The 22,404-nt window shown below is 38.7% G+C and overlaps 1 protein-coding gene and 1 long non-coding RNA gene across 12 annotated transcripts in view; one reads left to right on the plus strand and one right to left on the minus strand.

Annotated features, from left to right (window-relative positions):
- The first annotated feature begins 7,488 nt into the window (after positions 1–7,488).
- On the plus strand, positions 7,489–15,420 carry LOC123938080. The gene is made up of 3 exons (XR_006817670.1): positions 7,489–7,539; positions 11,353–11,458; positions 15,131–15,420. It is a non-coding gene; the product is annotated as an uncharacterized LOC123938080 (long non-coding RNA).
- A 4,386-nt stretch (positions 15,421–19,806) lies between these two features.
- Positions 19,807–22,404, minus strand: part of PPIP5K2 (diphosphoinositol pentakisphosphate kinase 2) — a 78,294-nt gene continuing 75,696 nt past the window's right edge. For all 11 annotated transcript variants that reach the window (XM_045999054.1, XM_045999049.1, XM_045999050.1 and 8 more), the window contains one exon: positions 19,807–21,533. In XM_045999054.1, the coding sequence (XP_045855010.1) occupies positions 21,421–21,533 (113 nt within the window). In that variant the 3' untranslated portion in view covers positions 19,807–21,420. The remainder of the gene's footprint in view (positions 21,534–22,404) is intronic.

The following is a 22,404-nucleotide window of genomic DNA, read 5'->3' on the forward strand; positions in this document are numbered from 1 at the left end:
GAAATGGCATCAGGACCTTCTGCCGAACATCTCCCAGGAAAACTGTAAGTCTGCCCCTCGGGCAACATTGCTGAGGTAACAAGTTTTATCACACAAGTTGTCTTACCTGGAACACTCTCCCTCACATCAATTTTAGTTTCATTCTGGGCAAATGAAAGGTCATATCAAGAAGTTACAGGAGTAAACATTAATGTCAGTCAGTTTTGATTAAAGTGGAGAACTTCCTCCCATTTCAGAGGACCTAGAAGAGGGGGAGTTTCCCTTTATATTTGCAGTTTTTGTATTATTAGATGATTTGGGGATCCCCTCCAGCAGTGTGCCATTTGACTTTATGGATTCACAAAGGCTACACAGAGCAGAGATTAGGAGCATGGACTCTGAAGACAGGATCTGGACCCGAGTCCCAGCCCTTGAGCAAGCTAGTATCTTTGTGCCTTAGTTCTTTCATCCGTGAAATGAACACGATAATAATGGTACCTACCTTACAATTATTTTGAGAATCTGATGAATCTCTTGTCCCCCAGAGCAACAGGAATTACTATTTCTATCTCTTGTCATACACAGAATTGGGAAACACACTGCATTTCTCCACTGGGCTCCTGCTCCCTTTTGACCTCCCAGTCTTCTAGCGATAGTGGTTTTCAACCTTTTATCTTCTATCCCCTCCTCAAAAGCTACCTGGCCCCATGGATCCTGCACCCTTGCAGTCCTGCTTTCTCTTTTCCAGAATCATGGCTGGGGATAATCCACACCAATTTATTTACACGCTGTTCCTTTTCAGAGGGCCTTTATAAAGATAATGCCTCGATGTCATGCATCCAGAATGGTGCGACAAAGAACAGTTGTCCAAAGAATGTTAACAAATGTGCTAAGAGAAAAGGAAATGGTGTTCTGAGCTCCTAAAAAGTCAGTAAATATGCTTGGTTTAGCAAAACTAACGTACGCCATTTTAAGGGCTCTATAATGGGTTGATGTGTATGTCTTGGTGGGGAAGACAAAGTGTGTAGCATTTCTCAAGCTTATTTGCCTGGTGGAAACGTTAATTTTCTCTCTCCATTCCTATTAACTGCTGGAAAATTTGGCAGAACACCACTCTGAAAAATACCGCCCGTCTTTCGTGAAAGTAGTGATACTCCATGGTGAAAACCCTCCACGGTCTTGTGAGAAAGAACTGTTTCTGAAGACACCATTCAAGTCAGGCCATTTTGCCTTGGTGACCAGACGGGTTCATCATCAAAAATCACCAAAGTGATTGAATCCCCCCTCACCTTGCCACAAACCTTCAGGCCGGTGCTCATTCTACAAATTTTTGTGGAGGGCCCACTGCATGGCAGGAGCTGATCTCAAGATGAGTAGCTCTGACTTTGTTTCCTTGCGGGGGCGGGGGGGACTACGGAGCCTTACTGGACAGCTCATAAGGACTATGTGCCAAAGACTGGAAAATACGAACCAGACATTCAGGTAAGAGACATTCCCCCTCCTTTTGGGCACTCAAGAACAGAGCCAGCCCCGAGGTGTAGATGGATGGTGAAGGAACTAAACAGGGCTATGAGCTCTGCTTGGCCTGCTTTTCACAGAACAGCACTTGGGTGTCCTTGGCCACGTTCATCCAATCTCCAGTGTGAGAGTCATCCAACTTAGAGTCCAACAAGTTACACAGGCTGATAATACGGACAGTGATAAAAACCGAAAATATTTACTATGTTAGGCACTCTGTTTATGTTAAATCCACTTCTACTCGACTTAGAGAGCTAAGTATTTTCCTGTCCCCAGTTGACATGTCAGGCAGCTACAATCATTTTTAGGATCTTAACAAAAACATACATCCTCGAATCCCTTCTGGGTGCAAGAATATTCTCATTTTAATAATAAAAATGTTCAGTGCAGTGTAATAACTACTGTTCCAAACTTTCTTCCAGCTCCCTCCCTGTCCCAGTGTGGGCAACTCCTCCTGTCCTCACTTCAGAGGTGCAGCGAGGGTGGGAGACATAAGGGACAGGTGGCACAGATACGGCCCCTGGGGCTCCTGGGCTGGTGGGCCGCCAGCCGGGATTCCTTCTAGGTGGAGCTCCTCGAAGACACTATCGCTGGGGTGCTCACACCGTGAGGCTCACCATGCCTTGCCCCAAGTGGTCATCATGCTTCCTCCCTCCTGTCCTGGCCATCCACTTGGTGGCCTTTGTGGTGTTAAAGTAATTAAACAAGGGAAGCCAGGAGACTGAGGTGGCTTTAATGTCACGGTAGCCTACATTAGCAAGCGGAAACCTAAGTCTGAGTCAGTTCCTGTAAGCACACTCCCTCGAGGAAAATGAAATTGAAGAACAACCAATCACAGACAGCCAACTGGTTGTTCCTAAGTAAGGCAACCACTTAAGCTACAGCCACTCGAATCATTCCCTTACTTTCCTTCCAGGTCTGCTCTATGCAAGCCTTTTTTCCCACCTCTTGTCTGCGGTGTGCTCCTAGCACTGCTTCAGAACAATCCATGCTTGCTCAAACAAACTCGTGAAAATTGCAATGTGCCTTGGGTTATCTTTTAACAGTACTATGAGATAGTCTTTCCAGATAGGGATTCTGCCATCACTGGAGTTCACATCTTGCCCATGAGAAGCATTCCTGCTTCTTGGCCAGTCAGCAATAGACACGCACTTTGCCTGCAGTTCAGCTTCCTGCCCTCAGCTCTGCCACCTCAGGGCTAAGCAGCCACAGCCTCTCACAGGACCTTGATGTGCTCCGACTCCAGGAGACTCCTGTAGGCTTCCCCCAGGGCTTCTCCTGAAGGTCCCTTTTTCATGTGGGTGAGAAGGAATGTTACCCGCGCTTCACTGAGGTGGGGAACTGTCTCCAAATGCATTCTCTTTAAAAACAGTTCCTGTGGGGTGCCTGGGTGGCTCAGTCGGCTCAGGTCATGATCCCACGGTTCTGGGATTAAGCCCCGCAGCCAGCCGGCTCTCAGCTCAGCAGGGAGCCTGCTTCCTCCTCTCTCTATGCCTGCCTCTCTGCCTACTTGTGATCTCTCTCTCTGTCAAATAAGCAAATAAAATCTTAAAAAAAAAAAAAAAAACAGTTCATGGGGCGCCTGGGTGGCTCAGTGGGTTAAAGCCTCTGCCTTCGGCTCAGGTCATGATCCCAGGGTTCTGGGATTGAGCCCCACATCGGGCTCTCTGCTCAGCGGGTGCCTGCTTCCTCCTCTCTGCCTGCCTCTCTGGCTACTTGTGATCTCTGTCAAATAAATAAATAAAGTCTTTAAAAAAAATAAAAATAAAAAAATAAAAACAGTTCTTTCTTTCGACCCACCCAAGCTCTCTCTTTTTTTTTTTTAAACAAATGTTTATAGTGGCTTTATTTGTAATCACCCCAAACTGAAAACACTCAAAGGAATGTTCTCCTCATTACCACACTTCTCGCTCCCTGAGAGTTGGTTTTATTTTTTTTTTAAGATTTTATTTTTATTTATTTATTTGATAGACAGAGATTGCAACTAGTCAGAGAGGCAGGCAGGGAGAGAGAGGAGGAAGAAGGCTCCCTGCTGAGCAGAGAGCCCAATGTGGGGCTTGATCCCAGGACCCTGGGATCATGATCTGAGCTGAAGGCAGAGGCTTTAACCCACTGAGCCACCCAGGTGCCCCCACCCAAGCTCTCTTACATGCCCGAGGAAGGTACTGAGCTGAGGGTTGACAACTCTTTTTGTAGGTACTGTATCAGTGGCCCCTTGAATCTGCAGAGATACTTTGAAACTACAATTTAGTTCTAGACTTTTGGGGATTCAGTGAAAACGGAAGTGGAGAGTCTCGCTCTAACAGCCTGGTATACAGCCAGTGTCTGACTTTAAATGATAGCGGTTCTCTGATTATTCTTTAGATTCTAGGTACCGGAAAGAACATCACACAGGCAAGGATTTCTGTCCTTTTAATACGTGTATATCCACAGCTCCTAGAATAATGCCTAACACACAGTGGCTCAACAAAACTTTAAAATGCGTGTATTATTTTACAGATAAGAAAACTGGGGCTTAGAAAAGGTGAGTAACTTGCCCAAGCTTATCCACCTAGTAAACCAGGGAACCATGGTTGGAATAATTAGCAACAGAAAGCAACTAATGGTAAGCAGAGGTATTTTATTTAAGCTTTTCTTTTTTTAAAAGATCTTAATATATATTTTTGTGAACTTATATGGAAGTATTCGCATAGGGCCTTTAAATTCATCTTATTTTCACAGAATTCTTCTAGAATTTGGTTACCCTGTATTTCAGATATTCTCCCTGGCTCATCTGTCAGACTACCCGGCAATCTGACCTTGGATGGCCACACTGCCATCTGGTGTTGAATATATGAATTACAGGTCTAACATTACACACCTTTTGCATCATGCTAACTCATTTATTCTTCACAACAAACCTTTGAAATAGGTACTATTTGTATTAAAAAAAAAATTTGGGGGGCACCTGGGTGGCTCAGTGGGTTAAAGCCTCTGCCTTCAGCTCAGGTCATGGTCCCAGGGTCCTGGGATCCAGCCCCACATTGGGCTCTCTGCTTAGCGGGGGGCCTGCTTCCTTCTCGCTCTCCCTGCCTGCCTCTCTGCCTACTTGTGATTTCTCTCTCCGTGTGTCAAATAAATAAATAAAATCTTTAAAAAAAAATTTTTTTTTTTTTAAATTATGAGCGCGCAAGTGGGAGTAGGGGCAGAGGGCAAGGGAAGGGAAAAGAATCTTAAGACAACTTGGTGACAAGCCCAGAGCCAGACGCGGGGCTCGATCTCAAGACTCTGATGTCATGACCTGAGCTGAAACCAAGAGTCCGACCTTCCATTGACTCAACCACCCAGGTACCCCTGTATACCTATTTTACAGATGATTTATAGACTGGCAGGACCAGGACTTGATCCCAGGCTAGCTAACTCTAAACCTCACTCTTTTATTATATTGTCATTCTTCTCTAGTAGAGGAGAACCAATTTCACTCTGTTTCAGTAATGCTAGATGTCTTAGGCCCTCTGCCTCCTCCCTCTTCTCCAACCTACTTGTTGACCTTCCATGGGGTTATTACGCTCTCCACCAGCCATCTACGTGATGCTAGGCAGAAACTCAAAAACGTCCTGTCATTTACTCACATAATTTTCTTTTCCTCATTTCTGAGCATTTCACTGCCAATCCAAGTGAGAAAAGTTATAGTCTGGTATTTCATCAACCATAATGAGGCTTACTCTTTAACATCTATAATCTCGAGTTCAATAACCATGATGCAAGAATTCACATGTGAAATTGTTATAAAATAATGACCCACATGGAAATGCTTGTCTCATTGACTTATAGTTATTTCTCCTAAAGTTAATACTTCACTACCTGCATGGTTTGGAAGAGAACAACTCTCCTTTGTGGAATCAGGAAATCTGATTATTACATATCGTTGATCTAATGTCAGAGCACATTTTAAATAAATGAGGAGGTCAAACATTCTTAGTGAGACCAACTTTTAATGCTATATCCATTTTTTTTTTTTTCTGTGATGCTTTTATCTTTAAAATGCCTTGCAGTTTACAGGGCACTTTCACATAAGCTTTTGGGGTTTGGTGTTGTCATTGTTCTTTAATTCTCTTAATTACAGTTTGAAGTATTTTTACTCTCATTACAGATGAGGAAATTGGGATCCAGAAAGTTTTTTTTTTGTGACACGTCCAGGGACATAGTTAATAAGTAGCTGAGCTAGGACTAGAACTCTGTCTGATTCTAATCCAGAGCCAGACCATTTTAAAGGCTTTCCTCATATCCATGTTAATGTCAACTTCTAAATTACCTTTCTTTCCCAAGAGAGGCCTTCACAAGAAAAGAAGTTTAAGGTCAAAAGCTTTTGGGGAACATTGTCTATTAAACTCTCCAGTGGAAGAATCACAAACTTGTTATCATTTTTAAAGGCTGTGAAGGATTCCTGCATTAATGAAGCTCATTGGACTTTGTTTCATCTAAACTTATTTGTAGATTTAATTAATCATTGAACTTCTTTCCCCAAGTAATTGCTAATAACATCCAGAGGACCTGAATTAATAACTGTTCAGTGTTAAATGAACAGCATATTACCAACCTTTCCAAAAAGGCCTAGTTCTACCATGCGGACAGGCTATATTTTGGATCAGTCTAGCAAAGATTTGAGCAAGAGAATAGTCACGAAAGAACAAAAATAAGAGAATGCTTTTGTTTTTTAGTTCTTGGTCAAAGAGATGTTATAAATGCCATGGAAGTAAGAACCATTTCTAAACTTTTTTGTAAGACAGGTAGTGCAATCCACTGTCCAAAAAAAAATAAATGTTTAATGGAGAAAAATTGCATTAATTTCTCACATTGGTTTTATTAATCATAAATAATTGCTTATCAGAAAATTGAAAAATTAAGCCCATTTTTCTACTACTAACTGGCAGAGCATGTGGTTATCCTGATGCAGAAAGATCATTTGCAAAACCACTATATGCTTAAGGGACTTTTGAACATCATCACTTAATGACTTGACCAATGTCACAAATGTAATTTTCTTAAAGGGCCAATAACATTATTAGAGAGTGTTCAAATATATCAGAAAATAAGTTACCTTGAAATTGAAAAAAATAAATGATTATTTTCTTTGGTGCTTTTGGACTTAAAAATCAATTCATTTTCCTTTTTCTCCCTCCCTCCTATTCTCTCTTATTCACCTACTTAGTGATCCAAATTTCTTATCTCAGAACTCTACAGTAAAGGAATTTTCAAAATCAGGCAGAGTGGGTAGAAATGGACGCAAGGGTGTTTATCTTCAGGGCAACTAAAGCACTGAGACATTTGAACAACCACAGATACAACCTGTATTAAGCTGGCAGATTCTGTTCCCCTCTCTCTCCGCCAAACTGAAACAGGAAACTTAAATCTAGACAGGTATTATACCATGCTTAGTTCTTGCCTACATGAGTACCTCCATGCACACAGATATACACACATTTCACTAAATTATTGCTCTTTCAAAAAATACTGTTTACTTAAGATAGGAGGATTTGAAAATCCATTAGCCAGAAAGTTTGAAAACAACTCAACTTCCGAATTATAGTGAACATGGATTTAATCCTACAGATTGCTTCCTATTACTCTCATCCCTGGAGACTGGGATGTTAATCTAGCTCTAACTGTTGTACTTTTGTACTTTGTAAAGAGACGCCCAGCCTACTGTAAACTGCCATCCTTGTATTGCTTTCACGGCAGAAATTTTTACTAAAGGTCAACTTGTATCATTCAAGCAAATAAATCCTAACAGCTAAGGCTGAAATGTCTTTTATCTTTTTTTTTTTTAAGATTTTATTTATTTATTTCACAGAGAGAGAGAGAACACAAGCAGGAGGAGCTGCAGAGGAAGAGAGAAGCAGGCTTCCTGCTGAGCAGGGAGCCCGATGCAGGGCTCCATTCCAGGATCTTGGGGAGCATGACCTGAGCCGAAGGCAGACGCTTAACCGACTGAGTCACCCAGGCGCCCCTGAAATGTCTTTTAAATGGCCTCCCACTTTCTCTCTTCCATGAAACTAAGAGGTATCTCTTCCCCTATTCTGTGGTATTGAGGAAATAACAGTATCTTCCCTTGGTGGTCCTCTTTACACTACCAAGCATTATCCCATATATCATTTAAGCGTTGCTTATCACAAAAAGCTTGGGGAAACAGTAGTAGAGTTTTACCTATGAAGCAACAGAGGTTAGAGGAGGGTGACCAGGAGACGCAGTCGTGGAGGTTAGGGCTGAGACAGACATCTCCCAGGTTTTCACCCATTCTCTTCCTGTAACCGCACTGCAGTCAGACTTAAGATAGAGGCTGAATAAATAAAAGACAAGATTGAGCTTTATTTCTTGAATAAAGACTCCTGAAACCCTGTCAAGATACCAGAATTTCTGTGCAAATGTTTCTGATGTGAAAAACATTTTTTCAGTAACTGCATAATGAATTACAAACACCAAATGATATTCCCTGAGAACTTCAGCCACTGAGCAAGGTTAGCAAGTCAAAGTACTACACAGTGAGAGACCTGGTCATCAGGAGATGGTTCAGGGAGACGAAAATGCCCAGGAGTTTGGGGCACCTGAATCCCTTTTCCAGCTATGTCACTGGCCCACTGTGTTTCGTCTGGCAAACTTTCTGAATGTCAACTTCCTTATCTTACAAGTAAGAACAATCATACATGTTCTGTCCACCTCCCCAGGCTCTTTAAAGAACTTGGCAAAATAATTCATGATGAAGTTGAAAAGAATACGTCTCATTCAAACGAAAGGACTGTAGTTGAGTTACTTGACTAGAACTGCTCTCTTTAAATCATGTGAATAATATATAGTCTTAGCATTCTTAAAATTGTGTGTTTTATTTCTGGGATGTTCCTGAAACATTCAGGAATATGTAAGTGATTTCAAAATCTGTTCTGATGGGGGTGCCTGGGTGGCTCAGTGGGTTAAGCCTCTGCCTTCATTTCAGGTCATGATCCCAGAGTCCTGGGATCAAGCCCCCCATCGGGCTCTCTGCTCCGCCAGGAGCCTGCTTCCTCCTCTTTCTCTCTCTCTCTGCCTGCCTCTCTGCCTACTTGTGATTTCTGTCAAGTAAATAAATAAAATCTTAAAAAAAAAATCCGTTCTGATGTTCTAATGACTACCCCCATTTACTCTGATTTCACTTGTGCTTTTCTTTTTAATAAAGGTGTTGGTTGAAAGTGGAATGTATACTCAGGGGAATATTCAATGTCTCATCTATAGTCTGAAAAGAATAAAGTAAGAACCAAGAACGGGGCAGGCTTCAATTTGAAAAAATTCTGTAGTAAACTGTTTTCTTCAAAGAGAAAACAGAAAAGTTACGAATCTATTCTGTGCAGTGTGGGCAATCAACTTCTCAGTAATGCAAGTAGGACAATGAGGCAAAGAAACTATCCTCCCGATTGTACTTAGTCAATTTCTAAAAGCTGGCAAGATTCCAGGAAGGTGTAATAACTTTTTATATGAATTGCAAAATGCTATTAGAGAAAAGAACTTATTTTTATTATAATACCATTTGCAAAGCTCTAATTAGGTGCAAAAAACTGTTCAACCGTCAGAAGCCTGCCCCTAGAAAGTCTGGAGCATGTGGACAGTTTGCTAAAACTTAGAAGTGATTTGATGCATAGAAATTGTCAAACCTAGAGATTTCTTAAGAAAGGAAAATGAATGGTAAATAATGGAATTAAATTTGTTAAGGAGGTTATGTAGCAGGATATTAACACCAAGAAGACTATTTTACCTTTTATTTTTTAAGCCATATTTAGTTATTTTAAATTTTATTTACTTTATTTACTTTGCAGAGTATTTTGATTTTTGGAATAAAGATTCTGTCTTAATCTGAATGTTGGGTACTGAGGCTCAAGTGGATCAAAAAAATAAATTGCTTATCACACAGATAGGAATGAGTGGAATTAGGAGTTGAACTGTATATCAAAATCCACACTTTTCTACTACCCCACATTGCATCACTTTCTAATTTTCCAGCCCATAATTCCACCTCTTGTAATTTATTGCAAGGGAATAATTTATCAGAAAAAAAAAAGCTGATAGGGAAGGGGGAAAAAAAGGAATTTAAGGTCTCTATAATAACAAACATTTAAACAAATTATGGTAGATGATATAATAGACAATTTACCTATTGCGAAAATGAGATTTCCTCTTAATGAAAGTTGAACTCTTGAAATATATCTAAGTTTCCTTCCCCAACCACTCTAAAATGACAAGAAAGGAGAGATTAAAAAATAACAAACCATAAAGCGAGTACGGACGACAAGAACATCAGATGAGAGGTGTCAACAGATTTATGGAAAGCAGAAAGCACCCCCCGTTGTATTACTGGGTTTAAAGGGCAGAGGCAACTGCAAGGCACTGCAGATGGGGACACGAAAGTGAAGCAAACCAGTTAATCAGGGCAGGGGCATATGGTTCAGTGGGAGACAAGGATGGGATGGGGCTTGGGGGAAAGGCTGTGTACGGACACCAGTGCTTTTCTTAACATCGCCTTCTCACCCAGCCCTCTATACTCACCCTTTCTCCTTCCTGGGAGAATGCCAAATGCGCCTCTGAGTGTGACTTTGTGGCCACGTGATTCGGGGGAGGACATGGGTGAAATGTGGGAAACAGAAAGCTGACACAAGAAAGCAGAGGAGGCAGGCTCAGGGAGAAGGGGCCCAGAATGACGCACAGAGCAGGGCACTCTGTTAATTTGAGTTCTGTAATGCCACAAAGGGCAGCCTAGGAGTATAAAAAAGATTTTTCAGAGAGCACTTTGGTTTTTAAAATGCTCAATTTAATAAACTTATAAATTCAAAGTTGCTAAGCACTTAAGTTGACTTAAAGATAACAGTATGAAAAAAGATAACAGTATGGTATTCATAAATCTTGTAAATTTTAATCACTTTTGAGGGATCCTTTTATTAATATTCAGTCCCATTGAGTAGCTTTGTTCATGACCTTGTGTAGGCTTTTTAAATTGCATTTTAAATATCAAGTGTGTGACAAATATTCCAAGAATTTATAAATTCTTATAGATTTGGTAAGTTAGATTTCAACTTAAAATCATGTTAAATCAATTACAAGAATCACAAGGCTGATTTGTTAACTCCCATTAACCAAGTTTTCTTAAATACTACAATTACATAAAACCTCAAAACTGCAGAGATTCTTTAACACAAAAAAATCATTACTTTAAGTTTGATTCTTTAACTACTCCTCTACTTAATTTGAAGTCTTCCCAAGATTAAAAGATAAATGGTTCTTTCCCACTAAGGAAAAAACTCTTACCCACCAACAAAATATTGAAGTTACCATCCCATTTTTGTGGCCACCTTGTTAGCATGTCCAAAGCTTCTTTCTATTCCAAGAAGACCTTGGACTAGCCTGGGATGGGATTCTTGCCTTCGGGTTTGATGGGACTTACAGGGCACAGTATATTGCTGCTGTACTAAGTATGCTATGGCCTTAAGGAGGAAGAGGATTTTAAGTAGCCTGCATCTCTTAGACTGTAAATACACATCACCTAATTTTTCTGTCTATTCAAAAAAGTCTTTAAGTTGGTCACCTTTACATAACTGGCTATGTGACTTCATTAGATTTTGAATTTCGTTGGCCCTTCTTCAAGTATAAATATCCCCCTGTCTAACTTTAAACACTGAACTTCATGGGATGCCTGGGTGGCTCAGTTGGTTAAGCAACTGCCTTTGGCTCAGGTCAGGGTCCCGGAGTCTTGGGATCAAGTCCCTCATCGGGCTCCCAGCTCCGTGGAGAGTCTCCTTCTCCCTCTGACCTTCTCCCCGCTCATGATCTCTCTCACTTTCTCTCTCTCTCTCTCAGATAAATAAATAAAATCTTCAAAAAAAAGAAAAAAAAAAACCTGAACTTCATGAATCTTTCATCCACTTCAAATTTTTCCTGACTGGTAGGACCACACAGCTGTTAGGTATGGTAAGATGTCATTGGATTGACTTTTGAGTATCTGTCACTTTTTGGGTGGGGGGGGGTCTAGTTTTGTGTGTCCAACTTCTAAAGTCATCCTACTGACAAGAAACAAGAAGGAGCTATTCAGGGGCAAAACATGGAACTAAGTAGTTACCTGGTTGTTGAAAATAATACTGAACTCCTCTTTACATATTCATTGGAGAATTTAAAGAACTCACAATACATCCACTGAATGGAAACTGATGAACGTTTCAAGAAGAAACAAGTGTTTTACAAGAAAGGGAAAAATCAGAGCATACTACTTGGCTCAGCAATAAGCAATATTTACACACCCACTCATACTGTAGGCACTGATTAATGATTTAACAACCTTATTAGAGAGTAGAAAGGAAAAGCAGAATTTAGAAAGTTAAATTCTTACTTACCATAACAAGAAGTCAATAAATAATATCTAAAATGGATACATCAAAACACAGTTGTGTAAGATTATTATATAGAAATGTAGAGGTGAGTCTCTGAAGAAAGAGCTGGAAAACATGTAAGGAGATACCTTTAGAAAATAAGCTTGGGGTAGGGATGGGTAGAGGTAAAAAAAAAAAAATAGAGGAAGGAAAGAAGCACTTTTGTTTCATTTTGGTAACTTGACCTTATAGGCACATATTAATTTAATAAAACTTTTAAAACATTTTAAATGAAATGATAGAATTTTAAATTGATAGTTATGACCATGATAAATACTCTGGGTCATGGGAAAATGTCATGCTATGGAGTAAAGAACCTCGGAAAAACAAAATTTTCTGGTTGTGGCACAATAATTAGACTTATGTAAAGATATCTAAGAACAGTAACCGGAAGAGACCATGATAAAATGAGAACAGTCTTACCAGGCTGAAGGAATAAAAATGACTTAAGTTTTTTTGAACTTCGTATTAGCTTGGCATCACTTGTTTTGAAAAGCTATTACAATTTACAGACTACCAGTTCAGAGCACACACTCTGAGACTGCATTAACATGGAAACCATCCCTGTCTGCAGTAGTTTAGACTCCAATGTCAACGAAATTCTTCAAGCCTCCTAAATTAAAGCTTCTCACTCAACACCACCCCAGGCACATTTATGAAGTTGTCCTTGTTTGCCTTTCCTATCTTCCCCTACGAGCATCTCTTCCCGCCCCAACCTTATTCGGATCCTTTCACGCCACAGTAACACACAACCATCTACTTCCTCAGATAAAAATTCTCCTAGGATGCCAAATGTCTGCTGTGGTTTTCTCATGGGATTTGCAAGTTGTTTTTTAATGGTGAGCTCCTTTTCAGTGTGATTTTCTTTTGTGGGGAGTTCATTGTGTGTGCCCTGGACTGTGAAAGTATCCCAGTGATGTGTTTCAGCATTTGGTTCTTTCTGTGGACTTACAAGACTTTTCTAGACAATGAGTAGGTGTAAGATTTTACAATTCTGGTTCACACAGCATGGAGTCTTTCCTGTGCTCTTCTATGAATGGAGCCCAGCTCCAGCAACTTGCCGCGCATATAGTCTGCTGCCTCAATCCCTATCATACTTCTTCAAGAGTACCTTTAGCTCCATAGCTCACACTGATCAAACAAATTATCCCCAAAAAATCAAGGATTGAGGTACCCTTCGAATCCCTTAGACAAAAAGACTTCAAGCTTGATTTAGACACTGCTTGGTTTCCAATACCTTTTGGTTTAGTTTCTTGTTTTTGAGCTGTTACATGCATTTCCAAAGTAAATATTTTATCCAGAATTTTTAATTATTATTTTGCCATGGTCTCTGTGATAGCTTTAAAGCACTTGGTCCCCAAAAGACAGTAAATTTCTCCAAGAATGCTAACAGGTCTTTTCATAACACCAGGGCTTAGCACAGTAATGGGTTTATAATCAGCATCCAGCACACATTTGGTGAAGGAATGCCTTTCTCAGATGACTGTGAGAAAAGCAGTTGATAGATTATGGGGTTAATGGCCAGATTAATGATGTAAGCCTTCCAAGGGTATTTGCATTTTAAAAGGGGCTATCTATGTGTTTGGCAGGGAGCTCATTGTGCTTTCTTAATGATTTTCCCGTTTGATCCCCACTGTTGACATTTCAGACACTGTATCTAGCAAGTAGGTACGATTTTGAGCAGATAAATTCCTCCCAAATTCCCATTCCTTACTTAGCAACCAACTTTCCTGCTCATGTAGTAGCGTCCTGGCCCAACCCAGTAATATGAGATCACCTGATTCCTATGGGGTAACTAGTTTTTAGGGATAATTTTTTGTGGTTAAAATGAGTTATAATCATGTTATGATAAAGTGATATCAGGTCTACTATTTCTCAAACAGGAAGAAAGATACTTATTCATCATTTCAACATTGGTCAGAATAGAGGGCAGAAAGTAACAAGGTAAAGAACTTTCTTAGAATCAGGTCAGAGGTTGTAAAGAGAGCTGAGAACCCAGACAAATGTTTTACAGAAAAACTACAGATGTTCATTAAAACAAGCAAACAGGATAATAATGCACATGCAGCAGAAATATAGAATGCGTTATATACACTCAAAGATTTCCTATTAGTCATCTGCTTTTACACAGTCTACCGTACTCCATTACCAATATACTAGGTATAATTTTTTTCTTTTTCTTGCTACAAAAACATTTCTCCAACTATATTCCAGACTGTTTGGGCTAATATAAAATACAGTTTGTATTTACAATACCAAGCAATACCTAGATCTAATGCACTCTGGGTAATAAACCAAAGTTAGTAAATATTGTCGAGTAGATAATTCTAAAATTATAATTACAAAATTTGAAGCATCAATTGCATTAACAGTAAATTCCTTGAAAGAGCCCCTGGGAAGCAAGAAAAAGTAGTAATGGATATCAGTACCACTAGCTCTTATTTCAGTTACGCTATCTACCTAAATTAGTGTTCAAAATGGAGGTAGATGTGGCATATTAGAAACTTTCAAAAAGGTTTCCAAACGACCAAAGAAGAATCAGTTATACAAAACTATTGTGAATGATAACATTTGGGACTCCCAGGTCTCATTTTTCCTATTGGACAAATTAGCCCTTCTACATATAGTGAAAGACAGTCTTTGATTATCTGGCTTCCAATTTCTTCATATCAGCAATGTTTTTTGACAACACACTAGTAGATCCTATGTTCTTTCATTCTCCCTGCCTCACCTTTCCTTTATTTTCTTTTCCCTTCACTTCCCATCTAGCCACCCATCCACCTTTAACACTAAGCATTCTATTCTATTGACTAGTTTGAGAAAAATCGAGTTTTTTAAAGTACCAAAATACTTTCAGAAAGCATATTGGTTTTCTCCTTTTTAAAAAAAAAATTATCCTTTATATATCAAGCACTCATGAGGCACGTTACATAGCATGATAAAGAAGTAGCCCACTTTCTTCATTGAGATACATCCTTGTAAGGGCTTTAAAATGGGTACCTAAACCATACATCCATTATCTCACCAGGGTCACCAATTGTGTCATTCAAACCACACATGACAAGAGATGGATGGGTGGGAGGGCAGACTTCATTTTGTTTTGTTAAATACTGTGCGTTTTTTTCTAAACCCTGCTTTAGGATGGAATGTATTGTCTTAAAGATCTTATAAATGAAAAAGATGCTAAAATAACCTTTGTGTGTGTGTGTCAGATTGTTACTAGGCAGACTGTTCCCGTGGCAACAAAAGCAACCATAAAAGAGTATTGGGAACTGTCTAGAACATCCTTGACTGCAAAAATGCTGAAATGCAATTGAAAACAGAGCCCTGGTTGACATTTGGACTATACACAACTCTATTACAACAAAAGAACACAAATAATCCTTCAAATTTGTTCTGCCTACTGCAGTTTACCAAATTACTATTTCATTTGATACTGACGATATTGGACTTAAGGCAAAACTGGCATTACTAACTTCATTTAAAAATATTAACTGTTTTGGGGCACCTGGGTGGCTTAGTCATTAAGCATCTGCCTTCGGCTCAGGTCATGATCTCAGGGTCCTGGGATCGAGCCCCGCATCAGGCTTCCTGCTCAGCGGGAAGCCTGCTTCTCACTCTCTCACTCCCCCTGCTTATGTTCCCTGTCTCGCCGTGTCTCTCTCTGTCAAATAAATAAATAAAATCTTTTAAAAAATATTAACTGTGTTATAAAACAGGAGCTTCTCCTTTACTTCTTCCTCTTCCTCTTCCTTCTTGTCAAAGGATAGTAACAAAAAAAGAAGTGATACCTCATTTGAAAATGGAGAAATCATTTCTCAATGAAAATTATTATCCCCAAATATAAAACAGAGATATAAACTGTCTTCGACAAAACAGGAAAACAGTTGTGACTTCAGATACAACTGATGAAAAGAGCTGTCAAATGAAGACAGATCTAACAGGAAGATGCCTGGAAGAGGATGCCTCTAGCTCCAGACCTCAAAGTCATCAGACAAAAAGACTCCAAAATAGTGGACATTATCTGAGGGGCAAAACCAATTTCTTGTCTGAGACAATGGAAATGTAGTGGGAACCAGCAATGAGGGGTTTTCTGGATACGGCTTGGGACCACAGGGTAGCAAGCGAGACAAAGCCAAAGGAGGAGATACAATGTCACTTACAAGAAGCTGTCTGTGGATGAGACAAGAGTGGAGGAAAGAGACTCCAAGAGGGAGTAGCTCTGCAGTTGTCAATTATTGTTTGCTGAAGAGAATAAAACTGCTCTAGAGGGAAGGCAGAAAATAAGTATACTAATTGGACATTGTTCATAGCAGGGAGTCAATAGCATCTAAAAAATGAAATACATAAATCAAATTACAGTTAAGAAGAAAACCACTAGGGGAACAAAGGAAGAGCAAATATGGATAATACAAAATGCAGTGTACAATGTATATTGTTGATTACTTATCCTTTATTCATTCCTCCACCCCTCATCTCTAACAGAACCCAAATTTTGCTTCTATGTCCATCCTTTCTTCACATAATCATGTGCTCAAAGGAGGGATTCTTAACCCAGAGTGATTCTGCTTCTCCAGGGGACATTTTGACAATATTTAGAGACATTTTTAACTCTCTTTTAGGGGGAGTTACTGGCATTTAGGTTAGAGACCAGGAGAACAGCTTCAGGTCAAAATCCTATGTATGATCTTTCAGGCCTTATCATAGGCAATTGCAAAAGCCTTTGCATAGACTTTACGACAGAAAGTTGTCCTCCCCACACAGTCTTTGAAGGGAGCTTTAGTCAAGGACTCAGGCCACCAAGGGCCACCATGCTCATATTCATATCTGTCTTCCCAGCCCTGGCACCTCCATCCAGAGGCCTCCATCTCAGGGGGACCTTGGCTATGGCAATGTTCGGGTGTCTCCGCTAAGACCTTCTTACTGGGGAGAGGTCTTGACCAACATACACTTCTCCTCTCTGTTTTTTCCACTTCTAGCCTTTCCTTCTCTCCTCTTCCTGTCCCTGGGTTCATAAAATGGGAGGGATCTTCTGCTCATTGCTCCTCAGCAGTGAGACTATTTCCTCCATCCACACTGCATGTCATGTGATTGATCCTTGCCCCATGCCATTCAGTGGGGGGTGGGGCAGGAGGGAAGGAAGAACAGTGAAGAGCCAGTACTACTTTTCTTTTTGGCCTCTTGCTTATATTATCACAGTAAGTAAACAGAGACTTGATCATTATTTTCATTTTGGCTCATTGTATTAATTGACTACCTCAACTCTTGCAGGCTAGCATAGGAATATTGCTAAGCACCTATTATGAACAGAACAGCCTTCCACAATAAAGCATTAATTGGTCCAAACTATCTACAATGCTGAGGCTTTTGGGGGAACTTGACCCTATCACCAGCTTCAGAGCCAACAAGCCCATGGAATTCTCCTAGAGAATGTTATTCATCCAAGAATGGATAGATGACCAAATAAGTTGGCCCAATCACATGGAAATGAAAGACTTACTATTCCATGGGTAAGAGAGAATTTTCTTCAATTTTTGTTGTGTTAGGCATGAACAGGGGAACATAAAACCCTAACTGCCATGGGCAGCCATTTTGTGAACATGAGGGAAAACAACCTGGGGATAAAGCTTGTACAGTCCTATGGGAGCGAGCGAGAGAAGGTGGGTCCTTGAAGACAGTATGGACTGAGAAGACTGTGGCTGAAACCCACCTCCCACCTGTGGACTTTCAGAAATGTGTTCTAAATTTCCTTATGATTTTAAGTTTCAACTGGAGTTTTTTTCTTACTTGGAATGAAAAGTATTCTTTTACAAAAAGATAAACAAAATAACAAAAGCAATAAAAATAGAAAGCATTAACCTAAAAGCAAAGGTATATTACATATGAATAGACTACACTAATATATAAAATAAGAGGAATCCTAAAATTGAATCACAAATTCAATATTAAATTTAAATTTTAAATTTTTTAATTAATTTTAATTTTAAATTTTTAAATTAAAACTCACCATATACTATTTTTAAAAACTTGAAAAAACTGACAAAAATACAAAAAATACAGGGATGAATAAAGGTGTCATCAAGCAAATGCAAGCTAAATTAAAACATCAGTCGTAATATTAATACCAGACATTTTAAATTACGGGACAAAAGCATCCAGGGAAACAACAACAACAAAAGATTTTGTTGTAATGATAAAGGTTATACCCACATTGGAAATCTAGCAGTCCTGAATTCGTATGCAATGGAAAACACAGCCACATACAACAGAGAAAAAAAAAACAAAAACAAAAAACTGACAATAAAAGGAGAAAACCCCTAAGTGAAAACTTTCATTTACCTTTGTCTCAAGTTATGCCTAAGCACATGGACCAAACGAAAAGGTTACAGAAAATCTAAATGATATATTTAATCAAAATATAATTTACATATAAAATAATAGATCTTATATAGTTCTCCATTCTCTGAAAATAGAGTAGACGTTCAAAACAATTGACCCATATAAAGAAAACGTCACATGGCAATAGGGCGGTACCCATTATTCTGTACAAAGGGAGAGCTGTTTCTACTTGGACTCCTTGTGACAAGTGGCCCCTTCAGAAGAAATATAAAAATTGTTCCCCTGGATAAGAAGCTGTTAGTGGTGACAGCTCTAGGTACGGTTTATGAAAACTGGAGAGAGGCTAGAGAGGGAAGTGCTGAGCCATCGCAGAAATGATCCCCACTTGACTAAGAAGAATACAGGCAGTCTACACTGTCCAGGTAAGTCAAGGATAAAATGATGTAATATTAATGAACACTATACGGAAAGCAAACTTTGATAAGTGCAAAAGGAAATACTGAGGACTTTCCATCAAGGATAAACACCAGACAAAAAGGTAAGATCTTAGTTCAAACTGGCATGAAACTAGGTAATAGTGGACACGCAGAGCAGAGTCAGAAAACCTGGAGGGAGATCTGGGTAGTACTGTTCGAAACAGACTTTTGTCTTGTCTCAAGAGTTTTAATGAAGTATTTCTTGAAGAAGTGTACATTTAACTTGTCTCTCTCCATGGCCATCTATTGCCCTTTTGCTCCATGTATATACAAGCACACTGTCACAAGTTCTCTGCCCCTTTACTGTTTGTCTTCTGCCTCCATTTCCTGCTCAAAGGAAACATGAGAACAGCTGTTTGGCACATTTTGCTCCTTAACCTGAGGTTGGTAAAACACCCCCAGAATATTTCCCGTTGAGGATGGACTATGAGACCTCAATACAACCAGGGCAGCAAAAGCCACCAGCACAACTTCAAGGGCAAAGTTAAGTCCGAGTTCAGATGTATGGTTAAGGATGGGAAGAATGAATAACATACTCTAGGATGGAAACTCCAGAATGGCTGGGCAGTTCCTCAGGCTGCGCCTTCTCATCTCTTTGCCGGGTGGAGGATTAGGCTGCAAGCAGTATCTTCCAGTATTTAAAACAAACGAAAAATATACCTTCCAGGGACAGGATCATTTGAGAAACAGATGGTTCAGTCAAACTTCCACTAAATAGTGGTAACTATAATTTCTTGCTCTTATGTATAAGCCTTTTTGTTGTTTTAGAAAAGGATTAAAAGATTCTTTGAAATAAGACTGTCCAGTCTATACAAAAATATTACTGAGTTTAGTGACTACAGTCAAATCACAGTTCTTGTATAACAATGGAAGAAGTGAGCTACGCTGAACTTTTCTAGTTAATTTCTAGGAAATATATTGCAATGTGTATGGCCAATAGCAAGTTTTATTTCAGATCTAAGATAGCACTGTTCAATAATCAAATAGTTTTCTTCATTTACTTCTACTTTGAAAGCTAAAAGGAAAGATAAAGAATAGGAATAAAAAATAATTTGTCATTTAAGTCACTCTGATACTGGAAATAAAATATTTTAATTCAGTTCCACTTAAAAAATAAAAGAAGTTTCTTACTCCCACACTGAGCACATTAACATTTTCACATACAGAAAGCTTAGGTACATTCAACTGTTTACAAGACATGTCTCCACATAATACAATTACATTCAAGTGAAGTATATAAACTTGTATAATTATATGTATTGGTGACTCTTGTATCTGGTACTTTTAAAACTAACACATAATATGCTAATTTTCTAAAAGTCAATTCTTAGATGATGATCTAGAGTTAGGAGAATCTCCTGACAAATTTTAATAGTTGTGTTCAATATGAGATTCAGTAATTTCCTGAACATAAGCTTCAAACTAAAGCTTTAGCAATTTCAGTGACCTGACTGGCAATGCATGGAATTCTTATCAGGTTGTACTGTTTGGTTTACAGTTTAAGTCATTTCCAAAGGTTTATAATTATTTGTGCATTAGGGGGAAAAAAGCACCAAGGATAATAAATATTTTTTCACATCATAGATGAAATCACAAAACAATGATCTCAACTTCCTTTCAAAATCTAATCATTTGAAAAGAGCATTTATTTCAAATGTTCTAGCTTTAAGCTTTCTTAGTGAGATCAACTGATACACGAGAGATAGAGTAGAAGTGCTAAAAAGAGGTGCTATACATAATATCTACCAACTACAGAATTCAGACATTCTTCTCACATTGATGATACCCATTTTTGAACTGATTTCCTTAGATCTAAAAAGAACTCTGAAAATAAGTGTAACATTTATAAACTTGTCAACTATATCTCTTAAAAAAAAAAAAAATCTAAAGATGTCTTTCTTCCCAACACATGAAGCAAAATTTTCCTGATGAGCAAAAGCACCTTATGGTAAGGAAATATATAAAGAAAATATTTTCTACAAATTAATATAAGAAATTTATGTGCATAAAGGTGTAGTTATTCCAGCTGTATATGTAATATTTTAAATAACATACAATAAAAAAACTCAAAGCACAGATTGAAAAAATAACCCAGATGTCAATACTCCAGTTATTAAATATTGCAGCATATATGTAATTCTAACAATTGGGGGAAAAGGTTTCTAATCTAAATGGTCAATGAAATCTCTTTGGAAATACATTAAAAAAATCTGCATCGGTAATCCTGACTGTTAAATTCTAACCCAAGCTACAGGTTTTTACAGCTAAGATAAAACCCCATGAAAATGAAAGTGTATATAGAGGTCACCTCACAGATTCTTAAGTAAACAGCATTATTGGTGTGATACTGGTACAAGCTATCTGGGCTTTTCTGTCCTTGTCTTTACCAAAGGTACACTGTAAACATAACATTAAGAATGACAGACCTACATCGCTATAACTTTTGGTACTCATAAAATGCTAATAAACATCGTCTTAAACATTTCAAGATCATGAGAAAAGCTCCTTACCTGAATATATACAAAGAATTCTCTAGATTTAACATATTCTAAAATGAATTCAGAGATGTATAAGGAGAAACATAAACTACTTGCTTTGACAGTTTTCAGTCAAGGTTTAGTATGTGTCCTTTTCTATTGAACATGTGACTTTTATATATTTAAGGAGTTCCAGCTTCTGCTAAGATTTCATTTCTTTTTCCCAGTGGTCTTTTTGTGTTCATGCATTTCTGTTTTGTTAGTTATATTCTTTTTTCGAGATGAGGTATTAGGAACAACTGCATTAGAAGGTCCGCTGGTAGCTATACAAAAAAAGAAAACTATTGCTTAGATTTTCAAAAGAATTCATGTTCAAATAATACTGCTAAGTGATAAAATAATTACTTTATAATTGTGATGTAAATGAAACATTATAAGCATTCAATAGAGCATTTTTAACCTTTTAACTTTTTAGAATTCAACACTAATACAAAAAAGTAATGATAATGGGCCATGTTCACAAAAAATTTCTCTTTTCACTCTAAATTCTTCCTAGAAAACTAATTTAGTCATCATTTTTTTTTAATTTTTTCAGCAAAACAGTATTCATTGTTTTTGCACAACACCCAGTGCTCCATGCAAAACGTGCCCTCCCTATTACCCACCACCTGTTCCCCCAACCTCCCACCCCTGACCCTTCAAAACCCTCAGATTGTTTTTCAGAGTCCATATTCTCTTATGGTTCGCCTCCCCTTCCAATTTTTTTTTTATAAACATATAATGTATTTTTATCCCCAGGGGTACAGGTCTGTGAATCGCCAGGTTTACACACTTCACAGCACTCATGATAGCACATACCCTCCCCAATGTCCATAACCCCCTCCCCCTCTCCCAACCCCACCTCCCCCCAGCAACCCCCAGTTTGTTTTGTGAGATTAAGAGTCGTTTATGGTTTTTCTCCCTCCCAATCCCATCTTGTTTCATTTATTCTTCTCCTATCCCCCTAACCCCCCATATTGCTTCTCCATGTCCTCATATCAGGGAGATCATATGATAGTTGTCTTTCTCCGATTGACTTATTTCACTAAGCATGATACCCTCTAGTTCCATCCACGTCGTCGCAAATAGAAAGATTTAGTCATCATTTTTAACTACCATCGATTGTGCTAACAATCGTCATATGTATACTCCGGT

The sequence above is a fragment of the Meles meles genome, chromosome 3 (genome assembly GCF_922984935.1).
Source record: "Meles meles chromosome 3, mMelMel3.1 paternal haplotype, whole genome shotgun sequence".
NCBI lineage: Eukaryota > Metazoa > Chordata > Mammalia > Carnivora > Mustelidae > Meles > Meles meles.